The sequence below is a fragment of the Furipterus horrens genome, unplaced genomic scaffold (assembly GCF_987537825.1).
Source record: "Furipterus horrens unplaced genomic scaffold, mFurHor1.1.pri manual_scaffold_21, whole genome shotgun sequence".
NCBI lineage: Eukaryota > Metazoa > Chordata > Mammalia > Chiroptera > Furipteridae > Furipterus > Furipterus horrens.
In genome coordinates, this window is record NW_028327191.1 from 2754782 (window position 1) to 2776214 (window position 21433).

Consider the following 21433-nt stretch of genomic DNA (forward strand, 5'->3'; position numbering starts at 1 on the left):
AGGGGCAGCCCCTGTGGGGCTGCAGGAACCAGGACCGTGAGCTCAGCTCAGACTCCTCCCCCACCTCTGCACGTGCCTTTCTGGAAGGACACCTGGCATCATCCTGTGTCCGTTAGAAGAAGGTGGGCCAGCTGGGTTAGCTCCGCCACATGAGCTTCCGTCCCAGGACCCTCACCGGGCCAGCCCCGCTTTGGGACATCCTATCGCCCTTCAGTGATGCATGGCTGGGGGACCGGAGGGGACCGGAGCTGGCCCCCGCTGCCCCTCCCCACCCATCCCATGGCCCTCAGTGAGGGCGGCCCCAGCGAGAGGGGACGTCCGCACGCACCACCTATCAGCAGCATACCCGTCACCATGTTCGTTAAGGCAAAAAACACATTTATTGGGGGCACAAGAAGGCAGACACTTTCCAGACGCTCACAACAGCCCTGTGAGGTAGGCGTGCGCGCCCATTTCTCAGAGATGGACGTCCAAGGCAGAGCGGGTCCCCTAAGTCTCAGGGTCCAGGAGGGTGGGCATGGGTCAGGCCCGCACGTCTGGCCCTCAGATCAGTGAAGTCCATCAGTCAAAGGGTGGGCGGCTACGGCGGGGGAGGCGGAGGGGGAGTCCCTCCTCGCAGGGGGCAGCCCGGGTCCAGAGTCTTTGGGTGCAGCCTGTCCGGCGGGAGTGTGTGCAGGGCGTCCCCGTGGCTGTGGAGGCTGAGAGAGACACAGGTGCAGATGAAGGCCACCTGCTCCCGGTCGCCCTGGCTACAAGAGTCCTCAGGCAGACAGGCGGGCCAGCAGCGCGGCCAGGAGAGACGCCCGCGGGGGACAAGAGAGGCGGGACACCTCGGGGAAGGCCCCACTCCCAGCACCCTGGGCAGGGAGGGTAGCGCCCAGCCACCAGCTCCTGCCTGACTCCCTAGTGCCCCCTTCACCGTGCAGTGTCCTGCGCGCCACAGCGCCCGCGAAGACTTCCGGAAGCAGAACCCTGGTCCTGGCGCCCCTGGGCACCGCTACCACGCCCGGTGCTCCCCTCGCTAACTCAGAATCAGGAACTGGCCTTTCTCGAGACCACCCCAGGCTCCTGTCCAACCTGCAACAAGGCTTCTAAAATATTCAGCCTCATCCTCTTACAGGGTTTCTAGAAATTCTCCAGGATGCTTCCATTTGGGCCTCCACGCCCTCCCTTCCAAACCTGGAAAAGCCCACCTCGCCCCTGATCACCGTCTCCCCAGAGCCCACCAGGAGCTTCTCGCACCCCCTCCACTCCATCCCCGTCCCCAGACCACAGAGTCCCAGGGACAGAGGTTCTGTGACCAGCACCCGGAGGCTGCAGGGTGTGTAGCGAGCCCCCGAGACCCCAGGAGAGTGAGGAACTTGAGGGCACCCGTGCGCCAGGGAACAAGGCATTTATCTTACATAAATCACCTCACTAAAGCAGCAGCCGAGCCGGGCAGTGTGCCCGGCCCCTAATCACGGCCTAGCCCACGCAAAGGCAGCCTTCCATCCCACAACACCCCCCACGTGTCTGGCAAAACCATTCCCACCACCCTGCCTGAATCGGGTTCTCCCTAGCCCACCGCCAGGTGCATGCGTCCCGCCCTTTCCAGATCACGGGTCCTCACAGGAGCCCTGTGAGGTGGGTGCCGGGTGCCCCGCCGGCAGACAGACCCAAGCCATCCCTGTTCTAAACCTCACACGTCTGTCCGGCTCCAAGGCCCTGGCTTGGCCCAGTCCACCTACTGCCCAACGCAACGAGCCAAGTTCTCAGCAGCGGCCCCACGACCCACACCTCGTCCCATGCAGGCGTCAGTGGGCTACTGTGGGGGTCCCACCAGGCCTGGGGGGCCTGTCTCCAGGGTTTGCAAAGTGCCATATGCCTCGGACACCCTGGTTTGCTGCTGAGTTGTCCCGTGCGGACCCCTCACGGGGCACAACACTTGTCATCCGCACGAGCAATCATCTCCCCAATTTTCTCTAAATAGAGCAGAGCATTAGCAAGCCCTGAACGGGACAGGAGTGGCTCTCAGGTCTCCTCGGGCAGCCACGCCAAGGTGTGCTAATGACCTGAAAGCCTGCTCACGCCGGCTCCGGCCGCTCCGCTCAGACCCCCCGGCTCTCATCCCAGCCTCTCGAGGACGTGGCCTGTGATTTCTGAGCACAGCTTACTGATTACTAATCAACCTAGTTTTGTAAAGAACAAAGTTGAAGAAGACAAACTTTCCACAGATCTCAGCCTGGGGAGTGGCAGCTGAATCGAAGGTGTCGCCAGGCGACTGCCATGTGAACACGACTACTCCGGGCAAATGTGCTCAGCTCCCTTTGCAAAGGAGCTGTCGGAGGGAGCCCTTGTGAGCGGGCCCTAGTGGAGCGCTAGCTGGGGTGTAAAACTGTGCTGACTCGCAGGGAGGGAAGGGGGAAGGGAGGGAGGGAGAGAGGGAGGGAAGGAGAGAGGGAGGGAGGGAGGGAGGGTGGAAGGGAGGGAGGGAGGCAGGGAGGGAGAGAGGGAGGGAGGGAGAGAGGGAGGGAGGGAGGGAGAGAGGGAGGGAGGGAGGGAGGGAAGGAATGAGGGAGGGAGGGAGGGAGGGAAGGAGAGAGGGAGGGAGGGAGGGAAGGAATGAGGGAGGGAGGGAGAGAGGGAGGGAGGGAGGGAGGGAAGGAATGAGGGAGGAAGGGAGGGAGGGAGGGAGGGAGGGAGAGAGGGAGGGAAGGAGGGAGGGAGGAAGGGAGGGAGGGAAGGAGGGAGGGAAGGAGGGAGGGAAGGAGGGAGGGAGGGAAGGAATGAGGGAGGGAGGGAGGGAAGGAATGAGGGAGGGAGGGAGGGAGGGAAGGAATGAGGGAGGGAGGGAGGGAAGGAATGAGGGAGGGAGGGAGGGAGGGAGAGAGGGAGGGAGGGAGGGAGGGAGAGAGGGAGGGAAGGAGGGAGGGAGGGAGGGAGAGGGGAGGGAGGGAGGGAGGAAAGAGAGGGAGGGGAGAGAAGGAAGGAGGAGGGAGGGAAGGGAGGAGAGAGAGAACGGAGGGAGGGGAGGAAAGGAAGGAGGGAGGGAGGGAGGAAAGGATGCCTCAGAACCACTGCCCCCTGGTGCAGGAGGCTGGAAGGTGGAAGGCCAAGGTCACGACATGCACCATCACCACCGCCTTGGCAGCCTGGGGAGACATCTCCGCTGGTGTGTGACGCACAGAAAGCACCGTGGGAAGCGCCGCTGACCCACACACTCATGCCCTCACCCGCCCCTCAACCCCCTCTCGCCCACCAGCCAGTCGCTGAGCCCTCAGTGCCCCCCCATCTGTCCCTCCATCTCCTCACCCACTAGCCGAGCATCACGCACTTTCTACACCTTGCCACCCCTCCATCCTCAAGCCCGCCAGCCGACCCATCACCAACTCATCACATCTGCATCCGTCGTCATCCCCGCATCCATCTGCCAGACACTCGCCAACTAATTCCTGTCGTCACCCGTCCTTCCATCCTTCCACCCTCTCACCCATCAGCCAATCACTGACCGCTCGTGACATCAGTGAGCCATCCTCTGACCCGTTAGGCAAACCAACCACCCACTCGCCACATCTCCATCCCTCCATCCTGTCATCCATTGGCCAACCACTGGCTCCCTCACTGCACGTCTTCATCCGTCCCTCTGTCTTCTCAGCTACCAGCCAAGGACTCGCCCACTCACTGCATTTCACTCAGCCCTCCGTTCTCCAGTCTGTGAGCCTGCCACCCACTGACTGCCGCTTCCTGTGTACCCCGTCCCCCCACTCCTCAGCCAGCCACTGACCACTGACCCCATTTCCTTCCATCTCTCCAACCCTTCTATCCATCGGCCGACTACTGGCACTCTATGTCTTCATCCCTCCTGCCATCCTCGATCCACTGACCCATAAATTACCTACTCAGTGCACCACCATCCATCCCTAAATCATTTCACTCATCTGCCAACAAAGCACCCACTCACCACGCCTTCGTGCACCCTTCCGTCCGCTCACCCACCAGCCAACCACTGACCACACTCGCATCACCCATCCCTCCACTCTCGTCCATAAGCTAGTCGTGAGCTCACTAAGTGTTCACCCATCCCTCTGACCTCTCACCATCAGCCAGTCACTCACTCACTCCCTGCACCTTTATCCATACTCCCTCCCACTCTCTCATCAGTCAGCCAACGACTCGCACACTCACTATGTCTCAATCCATTTTTCCATGCTCTCTGTTAATCACCAGTCACCGAACACTCACTGCCTTATTCCACTTCTCCATCTCTCAGCCATCAGCCAGTCATCTTTATCCATCCTTCCACCCCCTAATCCAGTATTTCACATCTTCATCCATCTGTCCATCCCTCCATTCTCTCATTCATCAGGCAATCATTCATTCCCTCACCATAACTTCATCCATCTTTACAACCTCTCATCCACTGGCCAACACTGACCACTCATCCATCTTCATTGATAGTTACAGTCTCTCATTAATCAGCAAATTACTCCCCCACTCACTGTACCTTCATCCATCCTTCTATCCTCTAATCCATCATCCAACCACTGTCCCAGCCATGAACACCCTCACCATCCTTCCATCCTTAAATGCCCTCATCATTCAGCCCCAAAATCACAGACCCACTGTATCGACATCCATCCTTCAATCCTCTCATCCATCACGCAATCATTCATTCATTCGCTCACTCACTACACCTGATACATCCTTCCATCCTCTCATCCTCCAGCCAACAACTCACCCACTGACTACATCATCATCCATCCTTCCATTCTTCTATCTTCTAATCAACAGCCAATCAGCCAATTATGACGTCCTCATCTACACCTCTATCTTCTCATCCATTAGCCTACCAATCACCAACTCCCTAGATCTTCATCCATCTTTCCATTCTCACAATCATCAGCCAACTGCACGCTTACTGATTTATGTCTTCATCCATGCTTTCATCCTTCCATCCTTCCACCCTCTCATCCATTAGCCAATTACTGACCACTCACTGCAACTTCATCTATCTCCAGTCCTCCGTTCCATCAGGCCAACGAGCCACCCCTGCACAGCCTCTTCACCCACTCATCCATCCCGACCCATCATCCAACCAACCACCCACTCACTACACCTTCTTCCATCTCCCATCCTCGCATCTATCAGCCAACCACTGAACCAGTCATTAGCATCTTCTTCTATCCTTCTCTCCTTCCTTCCTCTCATTCAGCCAAACAATCGCCCACTCACTACATCTCCACCCGTCCTTCAATTCTTTCACCCATCAGCCGATCATTCACTCACTCAACACCTAATCCCTACTTTCAACCTTTCATGCATCAGCCTACCAGTCACCAACTGACTACATCTCCAACCATCCTTCCATCCTTCCACCTCTCACCTATTAGCCAATCACTGACCACTAATTAAATCACCATCCATCCTCCCACCCTCTCGTCCATCAGCCAGCAACTTCCCCAATGGCTGCATCTTTATTCGTCCTCTGTCCTCATATTCACTGACCCATCACTGACCACTCACGACATATGCGTTCATCTCTCAGTTTTCTAACCCATCAACCAACCGCTCACCCAAAATCACACCTTCATCCATCCCTCCATCCTCTCCATCATCAGCCAACCAATCACCTACTCATATCTTCATCCAGCCCTCAATATCTCATCCTCCAGCCAATCATTCATTCACTCACTACACCTTTTTCTATACTCCTATCAATATATTCTCATTCATTTGCCAACCATTTCTCCACTCACTACATCTTTATCCATCCTTCCATCTTTCCATTTACTCATCCATTAGCCAGTCAGTGACCACTCGCTACATATCCTTCCATCCCTCCATCCTATTGTTCATCAGCCAATTCTTCCTTTATGCACCACACGTTTATAACCATTCCTCAATCCTCTCCTGAAGTAGCCAACCAGGACCCAGTCATTTACATCTTCATTCACCCTTTCATTATTCCACTCTTCCATGCATCTTCCTGCAATACATCTGCTCACTTCACCTTCATCCATCCTTCTATCCTCTTGTCCATCAGCAAACCACTGACCCACTCACTATATCTTCACCCGTCTTTCCATTCGCTCATCCATCAGCCAATCATTGGTGCACACCCACAAACTCATGCATGCTTCCATCCTCTCATACAACAGCCTACCATTCACCAATCACTCCATCTTCATCCTAACACCAATCCTCTCAGCTTCAGACAACCCCTCACCCACCTATTCATTCACCTCTAAATCCATATTTCCAAATCCATTCTCTCATCCGTTAACCAATACTGGCCACTCATTACATCTTCATCCTCCCTCATCTTCAAATACATCAAGACAACCAATCAACCACTCACTTTATCTTCATACATCTTTCCATCCTCATCCATCAGACGACTAATAAACTACACACTACATCTTAATCTATCCCTCCATCTTCTCATTAAGCAGCCAACCTCTCACCGATTCACTACATCTTCTTCTTCATCATCTCATCCATCAGCCAAAACTCACCAGCACTAATGTCTTCATCACTTCTTACATCCTCTCCTCTTTCAGTGGACCAAACACATGCTGACTACACCTTCATCCATCCTTCCATCCTCACATACATCTGTCAACCACTTGACCCTGTCACTGACATCCCAGCAATACCTCCATCCTTGCAGCCATTCATGCGTCATCCAATAACTCATTTGCTCACTACACCTTCATCCTTCCTTCCATTCTCCCATCCACCGCCCAACCACTGACCCACACTCACACGTTCATCAATCCCTCCGTTCTCTATCCATCATACAACCAATAATCCACTCACTAAGTCTTCACCCATCCCTCTAACTTTTCACCAATCAGGCAATACTACATTCACTCACACTACACCTTCATCCACCTTTTCATTCTCTCATCCATCAGCCATTCATTAACTCATTACATTTCCATTCATCTTTATGTCCTCTCATGTATCAGACAACCACTGACCACTCACTCACCCAATCACTACATCTTCATCCTTTCACCCATTAGCCAATCACTGACCACTTACTATGTCTTCATCCTTCCCTTCATCTTCTCATCCATCAGCCAAATATTAGTTCATTCACTATACTTCCATCCATCCTTCCATAATCTCATTCATAATTACATCCTCTCAATTATCAGCCAATCTCACCCACTCACCACATTCTCATCTGTCCTTCTGTCCTCTAATCCATCATCCAACCACTGAGCCATTAACATCCTCATCATCCTTCCATCCTTAAAAGTCCTCATCATTCAGCCCAAAAATCACCTATGCACTATATCTTCATCCATCCTTCAATTCTCTCATCCACCAGCCAACAACTCACCCACTGACTGTATCATCATCCATTTTTCCATCATTAAACCCTCTCTCTCATCCATTAGCCAATCACTGACCACTCACTACAACTCCATCCATCTCCAGTCCTTTGTTCCGTCAGGCCAACTAATCACCCATACGCAACATCTTCACCCATTCATCCATCCCTATCCATCATCCAGCCAATCACCCACTCACTACACCTCCATCCATCTTTCCATCCTCACATCCATCAGCCAACCACCCACCCAATGGTGACATCCTCATTCATGCATCAATCCATCCATCCTTCCATCCTCTCATTCACTGGCCAAAACCCAACCACTCACTTCATCTTCATCCAGTGTTATATCCTTTCATCCATCAGCCAACCACAAAACAACTCACTACATCCTCTTACTTACGTTCACCTGCTCATCTACAAGTCCACCACTATTCCAGCCTCACATCTTCATCAATGACCCCATCCTCTCATCCAGTAGCCGATCATTCATTCACTCATTACACCTTCACATATCCTTCCATCCAGTCATCCATGAGAAAACAATGACCACTCATTCACACACTCATTCATACTTACATCCTCTCATTTATCAGCCACTTACCCACCTGCCAACCACTGACCCAGTGATTAACATCTTCTATTCCTCCATCCTTCTTTGCTCTCATCCATCAGCCAAACAATCACCTACTCACTACATATTCATCCATCCTTCCATTCTCTCATCCTTCAGCAAAACATTACTCACTTACTACACATAAGCCACCCTTCCATCCTCTCAATCAGGCAACCATTCACTCATTCACTGCATCTTCATACTACCCTGTCTCCACTCACGCATCAGCCAACAACTCAACCCACTACACCTTCACATCCATCCTTCCATTCTTCCAGCCTTTTACCCATTAGCCAACCACTGACTACTCACTAGGTCTTCATCCTTCCCTTCATCTTCTCATCCATCAGCCAATTATTAGTTCATTCACTAAACCTCCATCCATCCTTCCATGAAATCACCCATCAGTCAACACTCATCCACTGACTGCATCTTCATCCACCCTTCCAATCCACTATATCTTCACCTATTCCTCCATCCTATTACCTATCAGCTAAACACTGCCCCACTCACAACATAATCATATCTCCCTCCATTTTTTCATCCATAATTCAACCACTGAAAAAAATCACATCTTTGTCAATTCTTTCATCCTCTCATTCATCAGGCAAAAAATATCCATCTCACAAAATTTCACCCATCCCTCCATCCCTTTAATTCATCAGCCAACCACTTAAAAATTCACACACCACTCGCTCATCCATCATCCCACCACTAATCCACACTCACTACTTCATTCATCACTCCATTCTCTCACCCACCAGCCAACCAGTCACCCACTCACCACATCTTCCTTCATCTTTCCATCATCTAATCCAGCAACCAATCACTATTCACTTACCACACATTCAACTATCCTTCAATCCTCTCATCTATCGGCCACCACTGACCCACAAACCGATCTCCATCATTTTCTCCATCATCTAATCCACCAGGCAAACAATCGCCCACTCACTACTTCTTCATCCATCCCTCCCTCCTCTAATACAACAACCATTCACTCTCTACATCATCATCCATCCCTCAAACCTCTCACCTATCACCCACACCTTCATCAGTCCCTCCATCCTCTCATCAGGCAAACAACCACCAGGACACTACATCTTCATCCATCCCTCCATCCTCTCATCCGTCAGCCAATCATTCATTCACTCACGACGCCTTCCTCCATCCTTCCATCCTATCATCCCATCAGCAGACCAGTGACTACTCATTCACATCTTCATACTGACATCATCTCATTCACCAGCCGATCACTCATTCACATCATCATCCATTGTTCCATCTGCTCATCCAAAACCAGTCACTCACACACATTCACATCTTCATTCATCCTTTCATCCTCTAATCTGTAGCACAAAACTGACATCATTCACATCTTCATTCTTCCCTCTATTTTTCCATCCTTTTGTTCACCAACCAGTGACTGATTTATTCACTACACCTCCATTCATCCTCCCATGCTATCGCCCATCAGCTAACCTCTGACCACACTCACATACTCATCCATCCCTCCATCCTCTCAGCCATTAGCCAACCAGTCATTCACTTACTGCCTCTTCATCCATCCTTCCTTCTTATCATCGATCAGCCAACTACCCACCCATTCATTCACATCTCAATCCATCCTTCCATCGTCTCACCCATTAGCCAAAACTGACCACCCCTATATCCTCATCCATCCTTGCATCATCTCATCCATTAGCCAACCATCACCAGCTCACTACATCTTCACCCATCTTTCCATCTTCTCCTTCACCATTCACATTATCACCCAGCCTTCGAAACTTACACCCTCTCATCCATTAGCCAATCACTGACCACTCACTAATTTTAATCCATCCTTCCATCCTCACCCATCAGCCAACTAAACATCCACTCACTACATCTTCATCCATTCTAGCATCCTCTCATCCATCAACCAATCAATCACACACCAATTACATCTTCCAATATGGCTCCATTCTCTCATCTATCAGCCAGTCATTCATTCCGTCACACACTACATCTTCATCCATCAGCCAATCCAATAGGTCAGCCACTAACTGCATCTGTATCCATTCTTCCTTACTCTCCTCCATCTGCCAACCAATCACGCACTCCCTACATCTTCATCCCTCCTTCCATTCTCTAAAATAAGAGTCAACAAGTCATTCATTCACTCTCTACATCTTTATCCATCCCTCAAGCTATCAGTCAACCACTGACCCACACTCACATCTTCATTCATCCCTCCTTCCTCTATCAGGAAAACAGTCACCCAGTCATAACCTCTTCATCCATCCATCCATCCTATCATCCATTCGTCAACCGATCGCCCCCTCACTACATATTCATCCTACCTACATCCTCTCATTTCTCACCCAATCATTCATTCACTCACTACATCTTCATCCGTCCTTCCATCTTCTCATTCATCAGCCTACTACTCTCACACACCCATGACATCTTTGTCCATCAACCCATCTTCTCATCAGTCAACCAATCATTCATTCACTCACTGCATCTTCATTCATCCTTCCATCTTCTCATTCTCTCATCCATTAGCAAATCACAGCCCACTCTCTACACATTAATTACTGCACCCATCCTTACATATATCAGACAGGTATTCCTTCATCTCATTCATCAGCCAAGCAATAAGCCATTCACTACTTATCGACTGCTTCATCATCTCGTCTGCTGCAAACCACTCAACCAAACTATGTCTTCATCACTTCTTACATTTTCTCCTCTTTCAGTGAACCAATCATCTGCTGACTCCATCTTCATTCATCCTTCCATCCTCACATACATCAGCCAACCACTGACCCAGTCATTCACATCCCAGCAATACCTCCATTCTTCCAGCCATTCATGCATCATCCAATAACTCATTTGCTCACTACACCTTCATCCCTCCTTCCATTCTCTCATCCACCGCCCAACCACTGACCCACACTCACACGTTCATCAATCCTTCCATTCTCTATCCATCACACAACCAATAGTCCACTCGCTAAATCTTCATCCAACCTTCTAATGTGTTATCAATCAGGCAATATTTCATCAGCTCACTACACCTTCATCCGCCCTTACATTCTCCAGTTATTGACACCTTCATCTGCCCATAAGTCCTCATATTCTCTCACCATCAATCACTCACTCACTCTACATCTGCAACCATCAAACATTCTCTCAACCATAAGCCAACCACTGACCACTCACTCATTCCCATCTTCATTCCTAACTATATCCTCAATTATCAGCCAATCTCTCACTCCCTCACTAAAACCTCATCCACCCATCCTCTCATCCATCATCCAATCACTGACCCAGTCATTAACACCCTCATCATCCTTCCATTCTTAAATTCCCTCATCATTCAGCTAAACAATCACCTACTATGCACTGTATCTTCATCCATCCTTCAATTCTCTCATCCATCAGCCATTCATTCCTTCATTCCCTTACACCTGATACATCCTTCCATCCTCTCATTCATCAGCCAACAACTCATACAATGACTACATCATCCATTCTTACATTTTTCCACCGCCCATTCATTGGCCGCTCACTACATCTTCATCCATCCCTCCATCTTCTCATCCTTTAGCCAACCAATCACCAACTCCCTAGATCTTCACCAATCTTTCCATCTTCTCCTTCACCACTCACATTATCACCCAGCCTTCCACCCTTACACCCTCTCATCCATTAGCCAATCACTGACCACTCACTATATTTTAATCCATCCTTCCATCCTCATCCATCAGCCAACCAATTATCCGCTTACTACATCCTCATTCGGGCCCTGGCTGGTTTAGCTCAGTGGATTGAGCGTCGGCCTGCGAGCTAAGTGTCGCTGGTTCGATCTTCCAGTCAGGGTACATCAGAGAAGGAAAACTCTGACTCCAAAAAACCTCCGCTGCCTTGCGGCATACCTCTTCTGGGGAAAGGCTAAGGGAGTAAACCCCGACAGAAAATCCGGAGCCGGAGTCCCTAAGGCGGTTTGACGTTGTAGTCAACACCGGAAACTCCTGCGGCGCACCTGAACCCAAGCTGTATCGACTCCGTCTTTCCCTTGGACCCTTCAGCTGCGAAGAGAGGGGGGGTCTGCTGCATGGGCAACAGCAGACCCTCCATATCACCCTGCCCAGGCTCTGTAGCTTCAGCTCCACTGGAGAGGACACTCCAGCGTCATCACAAGATGTCGATTCAACACGGGAGGAGACAGATGCCGTGTCACTCCCGAGTCGGACTGCACAGCCATTCTCGGCAGTGCAGATAGACACTTAAGAAGCTACACCATCGTCTCTCGAGACGGACGGCTGCCGACGACATCCTCATTCATTCTAGCATCCTCTTATCCATCAACCAATCACACACAAATTACATCTTCAGATATGGCTCCATTCTCTCATCTATCATTCATTCATTCATTCATTCACACACTACATCTTCATCCATCAGCCAATCCAATCAGTCAGCCATTAACTAGACCTGTATCCATTCTTCCTTACTCTCATCCATCTGCCAACCAATCGCCAACTCACTACATATTCATCCCACCTGCATCCTCTCAGTTATCACCCAATCATTCATTCACTCACTACACCTTCATCTGTCCTTCCATCTTCTAATTCATCAGCCTAATACTCTCACACACTCATGACATCTTTGTCCATCCATCCATCCTCTCATCAATCAGCCAACCATTCACCCACTCACTGCCTCTTCATTCATCCTTCCATCTTGTCATTCTCTCATCCATTAGAGGATCACTGCCCACTCTCTACATATTAATTACTGCACCCATCCTTACATATATCAGCCAGGCATTCCTTCACTCACTCCATGTTCAGTCCTTCCTTCCATCATCTCATTCATCAGCTAACCAATAAGCCATTCACTACTTCTCAATCCCCTTCATCATCTCGTCTGTCACAAACCACTCACCCACACTATGTCTTCATCACTTCTTATATCCTCTCCTCTTTCAGTGAACCAATCATCTGCTGACTACATCTTCATCCCTCCTTCCATCCTCACATACATCAGCCAACCACTTACCCAGTCATTCACATCCCAGCAATACCTCCATTCTTCCAGCCATTCATGCATCATCCAATAACTCATTTGCTCACTACACCTTCATCCGCCCTTACATTTTCCAGTTATTGACACCTTCATCTACCTGTAAATCCTCACATTCTCTCACCATCAATCACTCACTCACTCTACATCTGCAACCATCAAACATTCTCTCAACCATAAGCCAACCACTGACCACTCATTCCCATCTTCATTCCTAACTATATCCTCAATTATCAGCCAATCTCTCACTCACTTAATACAACCTCATCCATCCATCCTCTAGTTCATTATCGAACCACTGACCCAGTCATTAACATCCTCATCATCCTTCCATCCTTAAATTCCCTCATCATTCGCTAAACAATGACCTATTACCCACTGCATCTTCATTAATCCTTCAATTCTCTCATCCATCAGGCATTCATTCCTTCATTCCCTACACCTGATACATCCTTCCATCCTCTCATTCATCAGCCAACAACTCATACAATGACTACATCATCCATTCTTACATTTTTCCACCCCCCCACTTATTAGCCACTCACTACATCTTCATCTATCCCTCCATCTTCTCATCCTTTAGCCAACCAATCACCAACTCCCTACATCTTCATCCATCTTTCTTTTCTCCCATTCAACAGCCAACAGCTCACCCACTGACTACATCATCATCCACCCTTCCACCCTTCCAACCCCTCATCCACTAGCCAATCACTGACCAGTCACTACAAATTCATCCATCTCCAGTATTACAATCCACTGGGCCAACCAGTCACCCATACACATCTTCACCCCATTTTCCATCCCTATCAATTAGCCAACGAATCACCCTCTCAGTACATCATCATCCATCCTTCCATTCTTCCATCCTCTCATTCACAGCCACTCACTACATCTTCATCACCCCTCCATCTCTCATCCTTTAGCCAACCAGTGCCCCACTCACACTTCCACCCATCTTTCCATTATCTCATCCAACACCCAATCATTCCTCACTTACTACACATTCAACTATCCTTCAATCCTCTCATCTATCGGCCACCACTGACCCACAAACCGATCTTCATCACTTCCTCCATCATCTAACCCACCAGGCAAACAATCGCCCACTCACTACTTCTTCATCCATCCCTCCCTCCTCTAATACAACAACCATTCACTCTCTACATCATCATCCATCCCTCAAACCTCTCACCTATCAGCCAGCCACTGACCTACGCTCACATCTTCATCAGTCCCCCCATCCTCTCATCAGGCAAACAATCACCAAGACACTACATCTTCATCCATCCCTCCATTCTCTCATCCGTAAGCCAATCATTCATTCACTCACGACGCCTTCCTCCATCCTTCCATCCTATCATCCCATCAGCAGACCAGTGACTACTCATTCACATCTTCATACTGACATCATCTCATAAACCAGTCAATCACTCATTCACACCATCATCCATTGTTCCATCTGCTCATCCAAAACCAATCACTCACACATATTCATATCTTCATTCATCCTTACATCCTCTAATCTGTAGCACAAAACTGACATCATTCACATCTTCATTCTTCCCTGTATTTTTCCATCCTTTCATTTATTCACTACACCTCCGTTCACCCTCCCATCCTTTCACCCATCAGCCAACCAGTCGCCCCCTCACGACATATTCATCCTACCTGCATACTCTCATTTATCACCCAATCATTCATTCACTCACTACACCTTCATCTGTCCTTCCATCTTCTCATTCATCAGCCTAATACTCTCACACACTCATGCCATCTTTGTCCATCCATCCATCCTCTCATCAATCAGCCAGCCATTCACCCACTCACTGCCTCTTCATTCATCCTTCCACCTTGTCATTCTCTCATCCATTAGTGAATCACTGCCCACTCTCTACATATTAATTACTGCACCCATCCTTACATATATCAGCCAGGAATTCCTTCACACACTCCATCTTCAGTCCTTCCTTCCATCATCTCGTTCATCAGCCAACCAATAAGCCATTCACTACTTCTCGACCTCTTCATCATCTCGTCAATCGCAAACCACTCACCTACACTATGTCTTCATCATTTCCTACATCCTCTCCTCTTTCAGTGAACCAATCATCTGCTGACATCTTCATCCATCCTTCCATTCTCTCATCCACCGCCCAACCACTGACCCACACTCACACGTTCATCAATCCCTCCATTCTCTATCCTTCACACAACCAATAATCCACTCGCTAAATCTTCATCCATCCTTCTAATGTGTTATCAATCAGGAAATATTTCATCCGCTCACTACACCTTCATCCGCCCTTACATTCTCCAGTTATTGACACCTTCATCTACCCGTAAATCCTCACATTCTCTCACCATCAATCACTCACTCACTCTACATCTGCAACCATCAAACATTCTCTCAACCATAAGCCAACCACTGACCACTCACTCATTCCCATCTTCATTCCTAACTATATCCTCAATTATCAGCCAATCTCTCACTCACTCACTACAACCTCATCCATCCATCCTCTCATCCATCATCCAACCACTGACCCAGTCATTAACATCCTCATCATCCTTCCATCCTTAAATTCCCTCATCATTCAGCTAAACAATCACCTACTACACACTGTATCTTCATCCATCCTTCAATTCTCTCATCCATCAGGCAATCATTCCTTCATTCCCTACACCTGATACATCCTTCCAGCCTCTCATTCATCAGCCAACAACTCATACAATGACTACATCATCCATTCTTACATTTTTCCACCCCCCACTCATTAGCCGCTCACTACATCTTCATCCATCCCTCCATCTTCTCATCCTTTAGCCAACCAGTCACCAACTCCCTACATCTTCACTTACCATCCCATTTTCTCACCCATCAGCCTACTACTGACCCAGTTATTCACATCTTCATCCATCCTTCAAACCTCCCATTCTCTCACCATCAGTCAAACAGTCACTCACTCACTACATCTTCACCCATTAGACATTCTCTCAACCATAAACCATCACTGGCCACTCACTCACGGCTTCATTCATACTTACATCCTCTCATTCATCAGCCAATCACTCACCTGCCAACCACTGACCCAGTGATTAACATCTTCATCCAATTTCCATCCTTCACGTCTCTCATCCATCAGCCAAACATCAGCCAAACATACCCACATAGCCTACCCTTCCATCCCCTTAATCAGGCAACCACTCACTCACTCACTCACTGCATCTTCATACTACCCTGTCTCTGCTCATCTATCAGCGAACCATTCAATACATTTTCATCCATCCCTCCATCCTTCCAGCTGTCAGCAATTAGCCAATCACTGACTGCTCATTAAATCTTCATCCTTCCCTTCACCTTCTCATCCATCAGCCAATTATTAGTTCATTCACTATACTTCCATCCATCCTTCCTTGATCCCACCCATCAGCCAGCCATTCACCCACTGATTACATCTTCATCCTCCCTTCCAATTCACTGACACTCACTACGTCTCCATCTCTTCCTCCATTTTCTTATCCCTAAGTCAATCATGGACCCACAGTCACATCTTCATCCATCCCTCCACCCTCTCATGTATTAGGCAAACAATAACCCACTCACATCTTCATCCATCACTCCATCCCTTTCATTCATCAGCCAACCACCGTACAAATCACACACCTTCAGCCATACGTCCATGTTCTCATCCATCATCCAACCACTTATCCATACTCACCACTCCAACCACCAATCCATCCTCTCAGCCATCAGCCAACCAACCGCCCACTCACTACACCTTCATCCATCCCTCAAACCTCTCATCTATCAGCCAACCCCCGACCCACATTCATATCCTCACAACCCCTCAATTCTGTCATCAGGCAAATGATCACCCAGTCACTACATCTGCAATCATCCCTCCATTCTCTCATCCATCAACCAATCACTCATTCACTCTCTACATCATCATCCATCCCTCAAACCTCTCACCTATCAGCCAGCCATTGACCTATGCTCACATCTTCATCAGTCCCCCCATCCTCTCATCAGGAAAACAATCACCAAGACACTACATATTCATCCATCCCTCCATTCTCTCATCCGTCAGCCAATCATTCATTCACTCACGACGCCTTCCTCCATCCTTCCATCCTATCATCCCATCAGCAGACCAGTGACTACTCATTCACATCTTCATACTGACATCATCTCATTCACCAGCCGATCACTCATTCATCATCCATTGTTCCATCTGCTCATCCAAAACCAGTCACTCACACACATTCACATCTTCATTCATCCTTTCAACCTCTAATCTGTAGCACAAAACTGACATCATTCACATCTTCATTCTTCCCTCTATTTTTCCATCCTTTCACTCACCAGTCAGTGACTCATTTATTCACTACACCTCCGTTCACCCTCCCATCCTTTCACCCATCAGTCAACCAGTCATTCACTTACTACCTCTTCATCCATCCTTCCTTCTTATCATCTATCAGCCAACCACCTACCCATTCATTCACATCTTAATCCATCCATCCATCCTCTCACCCATCAGCCATCGGTTGATCGCCCCCTCACTACATATTCATCCTACCTGCATCCTCTCTTTTATCACCCAATCATTCATTCACTCACTACACCTTCATCTGTCCTTCCATCTTCTCATTCATCAGCCTAATACTCTCACACACTCATGACATCTTTGTCCATCCATCCATCCTCTCATCAATCAGCCAGCCATTCACCCACTCACTGCCTCTTCATTCATCCTTCCACCTTGTCATTCTCTCATCCATTAGTGAATCACTGCCCACTCTCTACACATTAATTACTGCACCCATCCTTACATATATCAGCCAGGCACTCACTCCATCTTCAGTCCTTCCTTCCATCATCTCATTCATCAGCCAACCAATAAGCCATTCACTACATCTCGACCCCTTCATCATCTCATCAATCACAAACCACTCACCTACACTATGTCTTCATCATTTCTTACATCCTCTCCTCTTTCAGTGAACCAATCATCTGCTGACTACATCTTCATCCATCCTTCCATTCTCTCATCCACCGCCCAACCACTGACCCACACTCACACGTTCATCAATCCCTCCATTCTCTATCCATCACACAACCAATAATCCACTCGCTAAATCTTCATCCATCCTTCTAATGTGTTATCAATCAGGAAATATTTCATCCGCTCACTACACCTTCATCCGCCCTTACATTCTCCAGTTATTGACACCTTCATCTACCCGTAAATCCTCACATTCTCTCACCATCAATCACTCACTCACTCTACATCTGCAACCATCAAACATTCTCTCAACCATAAGCCAACCACTGACCACTCACTCATTCCCATCTTCATTCCTAACTATATCCTCAATTATCAGCCAATCTCTCACTCACTCACTACAACCTCATCCATCCATCCTCTCATCCATCATCCAACCACTGACCCAGTCATTAACATCCTCATCATCCTTCCATCCTTAAATTCCCTCATCATTCAGCTAAACAATCACCTACTACACACTGTATCTTCATCCATCCTTCAATTCTCTCATCCATCAGGCAATCATTCCTTCATTCCCTACACCTGATACATCCTTCCAGCCTCTCATTCATCAGCCAACAACTCATACAATGACTACATCATCCATTCTTACATTTTTCCACCCCCCACTCATTAGCCGCTCACTACATCTTCATCCATCCCTCCATCTTCTCATCCTTTAGCCAACCAGTCACCAACTCCCTACATCTTCACTTACCATCCCATTTTCTCACCCATCAGCCTACTACTGACCCAGTTATTCACATCTTCATCCATCCTTCAAACCTCCCATTCTCTCACCATCAGTCAAACAGTCACTCACTCACTACATCTTCACCCATTAGACATTCTCTCAACCATAAACCATCACTGGCCACTCACTCACGGCTTCATTCATACTTACATCCTCTCATTCATCAGCCAATCACTCACCTGCCAACCACTGACCCAGTGATTAACATCTTCATCCAATTTCCATCCTTCACGTCTCTCATCCATCAGCCAAACATCAGCCAAACATACCCACATAGCCTACCCTTCCATCCCCTTAATCAGGCAACCACTCACTCACTCACTCACTGCATCTTCATACTACCCTGTCTCTGCTCATCTATCAGCGAACCATTCAATACATTTTCATCCATCCCTCCATCCTTCCAGCTGTCAGCAATTAGCCAATCACTGACTGCTCATTAAATCTTCATCCTTCCCTTCACCTTCTCATCCATCAGCCAATTATTAGTTCATTCACTATACTTCCATCCATCCTTCCTTGATCCCACCCATCAGCCAGCCATTCACCCACTGATTACATCTTCATCCTCCCTTCCAATTCACTGACACTCACTACGTCTCCATCTCTTCCTCCATTTTCTTATCCCTAAGTCAATCATGGACCCACAGTCACATCTTCATCCATCCCTCCACCCTCTCATGTATTAGGCAAACAATAACCCACTCACATCTTCATCCATCACTCCATCCCTTTCATTCATCAGCCAACCACCGTACAAATCACACACCTTCAGCCATACGTCCATGTTCTCATCCATCATCCAACCACTTATCCATACTCACCACTCCAACCACCAATCCATCCTCTCAGCCATCAGCCAACCAACCGCCCACTCACTACACCTTCATCCATCCCTCAAACCTCTCATCTATCAGCCAACCCCCGACCCACATTCATATCCTCACAACCCCTCAATTCTGTCATCAGGCAAATGATCACCCAGTCACTACATCTGCAATCATCCCTCCATTCTCTCATCCATCAACCAATCACTCATTCACTCTCTACATCATCATCCATCCCTCAAACCTCTCACCTATCAGCCAGCCATTGACCTATGCTCACATCTTCATCAGTCCCCCCATCCTCTCATCAGGAAAACAATCACCAAGACACTACATATTCATCCATCCCTCCATTCTCTCATCCGTCAGCCAATCATTCATTCACTCACGACGCCTTCCTCCATCCTTCCATCCTATCATCCCATCAGCAGACCAGTGACTACTCATTCACATCTTCATACTGACATCATCTCATTCACCAGCCGATCACTCATTCATCATCCATTGTTCCATCTGCTCATCCAAAACCAGTCACTCACACACATTCACATCTTCATTCATCCTTTCAACCTCTAATCTGTAGCACAAAACTGACATCATTCACATCTTCATTCTTCCCTCTATTTTTCCATCCTTTCACTCACCAGTCAGTGACTCATTTATTCACTACACCTCCGTTCACCCTCCCATCCTTTCACCCATCAGTCAACCAGTCATTCACTTACTACCTCTTCATCCATCCTTCCTTCTTATCATCTATCAGCCAACCACCTACCCATTCATTCACATCTTAATCCATCCATCCATCCTCTCACCCATCAGCCATCGGTTGATCGCCCCCTCACTACATATTCATCCTACCTGCATCCTCTCTTTTATCACCCAATCATTCATTCACTCACTACACCTTCATCTGTCCTTCCATCTTCTCATTCATCAGCCTAATACTCTCACACACTCATGACATCTTTGTCCATCCATCCATCCTCTCATCAATCAGCCAGCCATTCACCCACTCACTGCCTCTTCATTCATCCTTCCACCTTGTCATTCTCTCATCCATTAGTGAATCACTGCCCACTCTCTACACATTAATTACTGCACCCATCCTTACATATATCAGCCAGGCACTCACTCCATCTTCAGTCCTTCCTTCCATCATCTCATTCATCAGCCAACCAATAAGCCATTCACTACATCTCGACCCCTTCATCATCTCATCAATCACAAACCACTCACCTACACTATGTCTTCATCATTTCTTACATCCTCTCCTCTTTCAGTGAACCAATCATCTGCTGACTACATCTTCATCCATCCTTCCATTCTCTCATCCACCGCCCAACCACTGACCCACACTCACACGTTCATCAATCCCTCCATTCTCTATCCATCACACAACCAATAATCCACTCGCTAAATCTTCATCCATCCTTCTAATGTGTTATCAATCAGGAAATATTTCATCCGCTCACTACACCTTCATCCGCCCTTACATTCTCCAGTTATTGACACCTTCATCTACCCGTAAATCCTCACATTCTCTCACCATCAATCACTCACTCACTCTACATCTGCAACCATCAAACATTCTCTCAACCATAAGCCAACCACTGACCACTCACTCATTCCCATCTTCATTCCTAACTATATCCTCAATTATCAGCCAATCTCTCACTCACTCACTACAACCTCATCCATCCATCCTCTCATCCATCATCCAACCACTGACCCAGTCATTAACATCCTCATCATCCTTCCATCCTTAAATTCCCTCATCAT

The 21433-nt window shown here is 48.2% G+C and overlaps 1 protein-coding gene across 1 annotated transcript in view; it reads right to left on the reverse strand.

The window, feature by feature from the left end:
- Positions 1–361: 361 nt before the first annotated feature.
- Positions 362–21433, reverse strand: part of LOC149990248 (uncharacterized) — a 57217-nt gene continuing 36145 nt past the window's right edge. The window contains exon 7 of the mRNA XM_090265634.1: positions 362–698. Coding sequence (XP_090121760.1) covers positions 581–698 — 118 coding nt within the window. The 3' untranslated portion in view covers positions 362–580. The remainder of the gene's footprint in view (positions 699–21433) is intronic.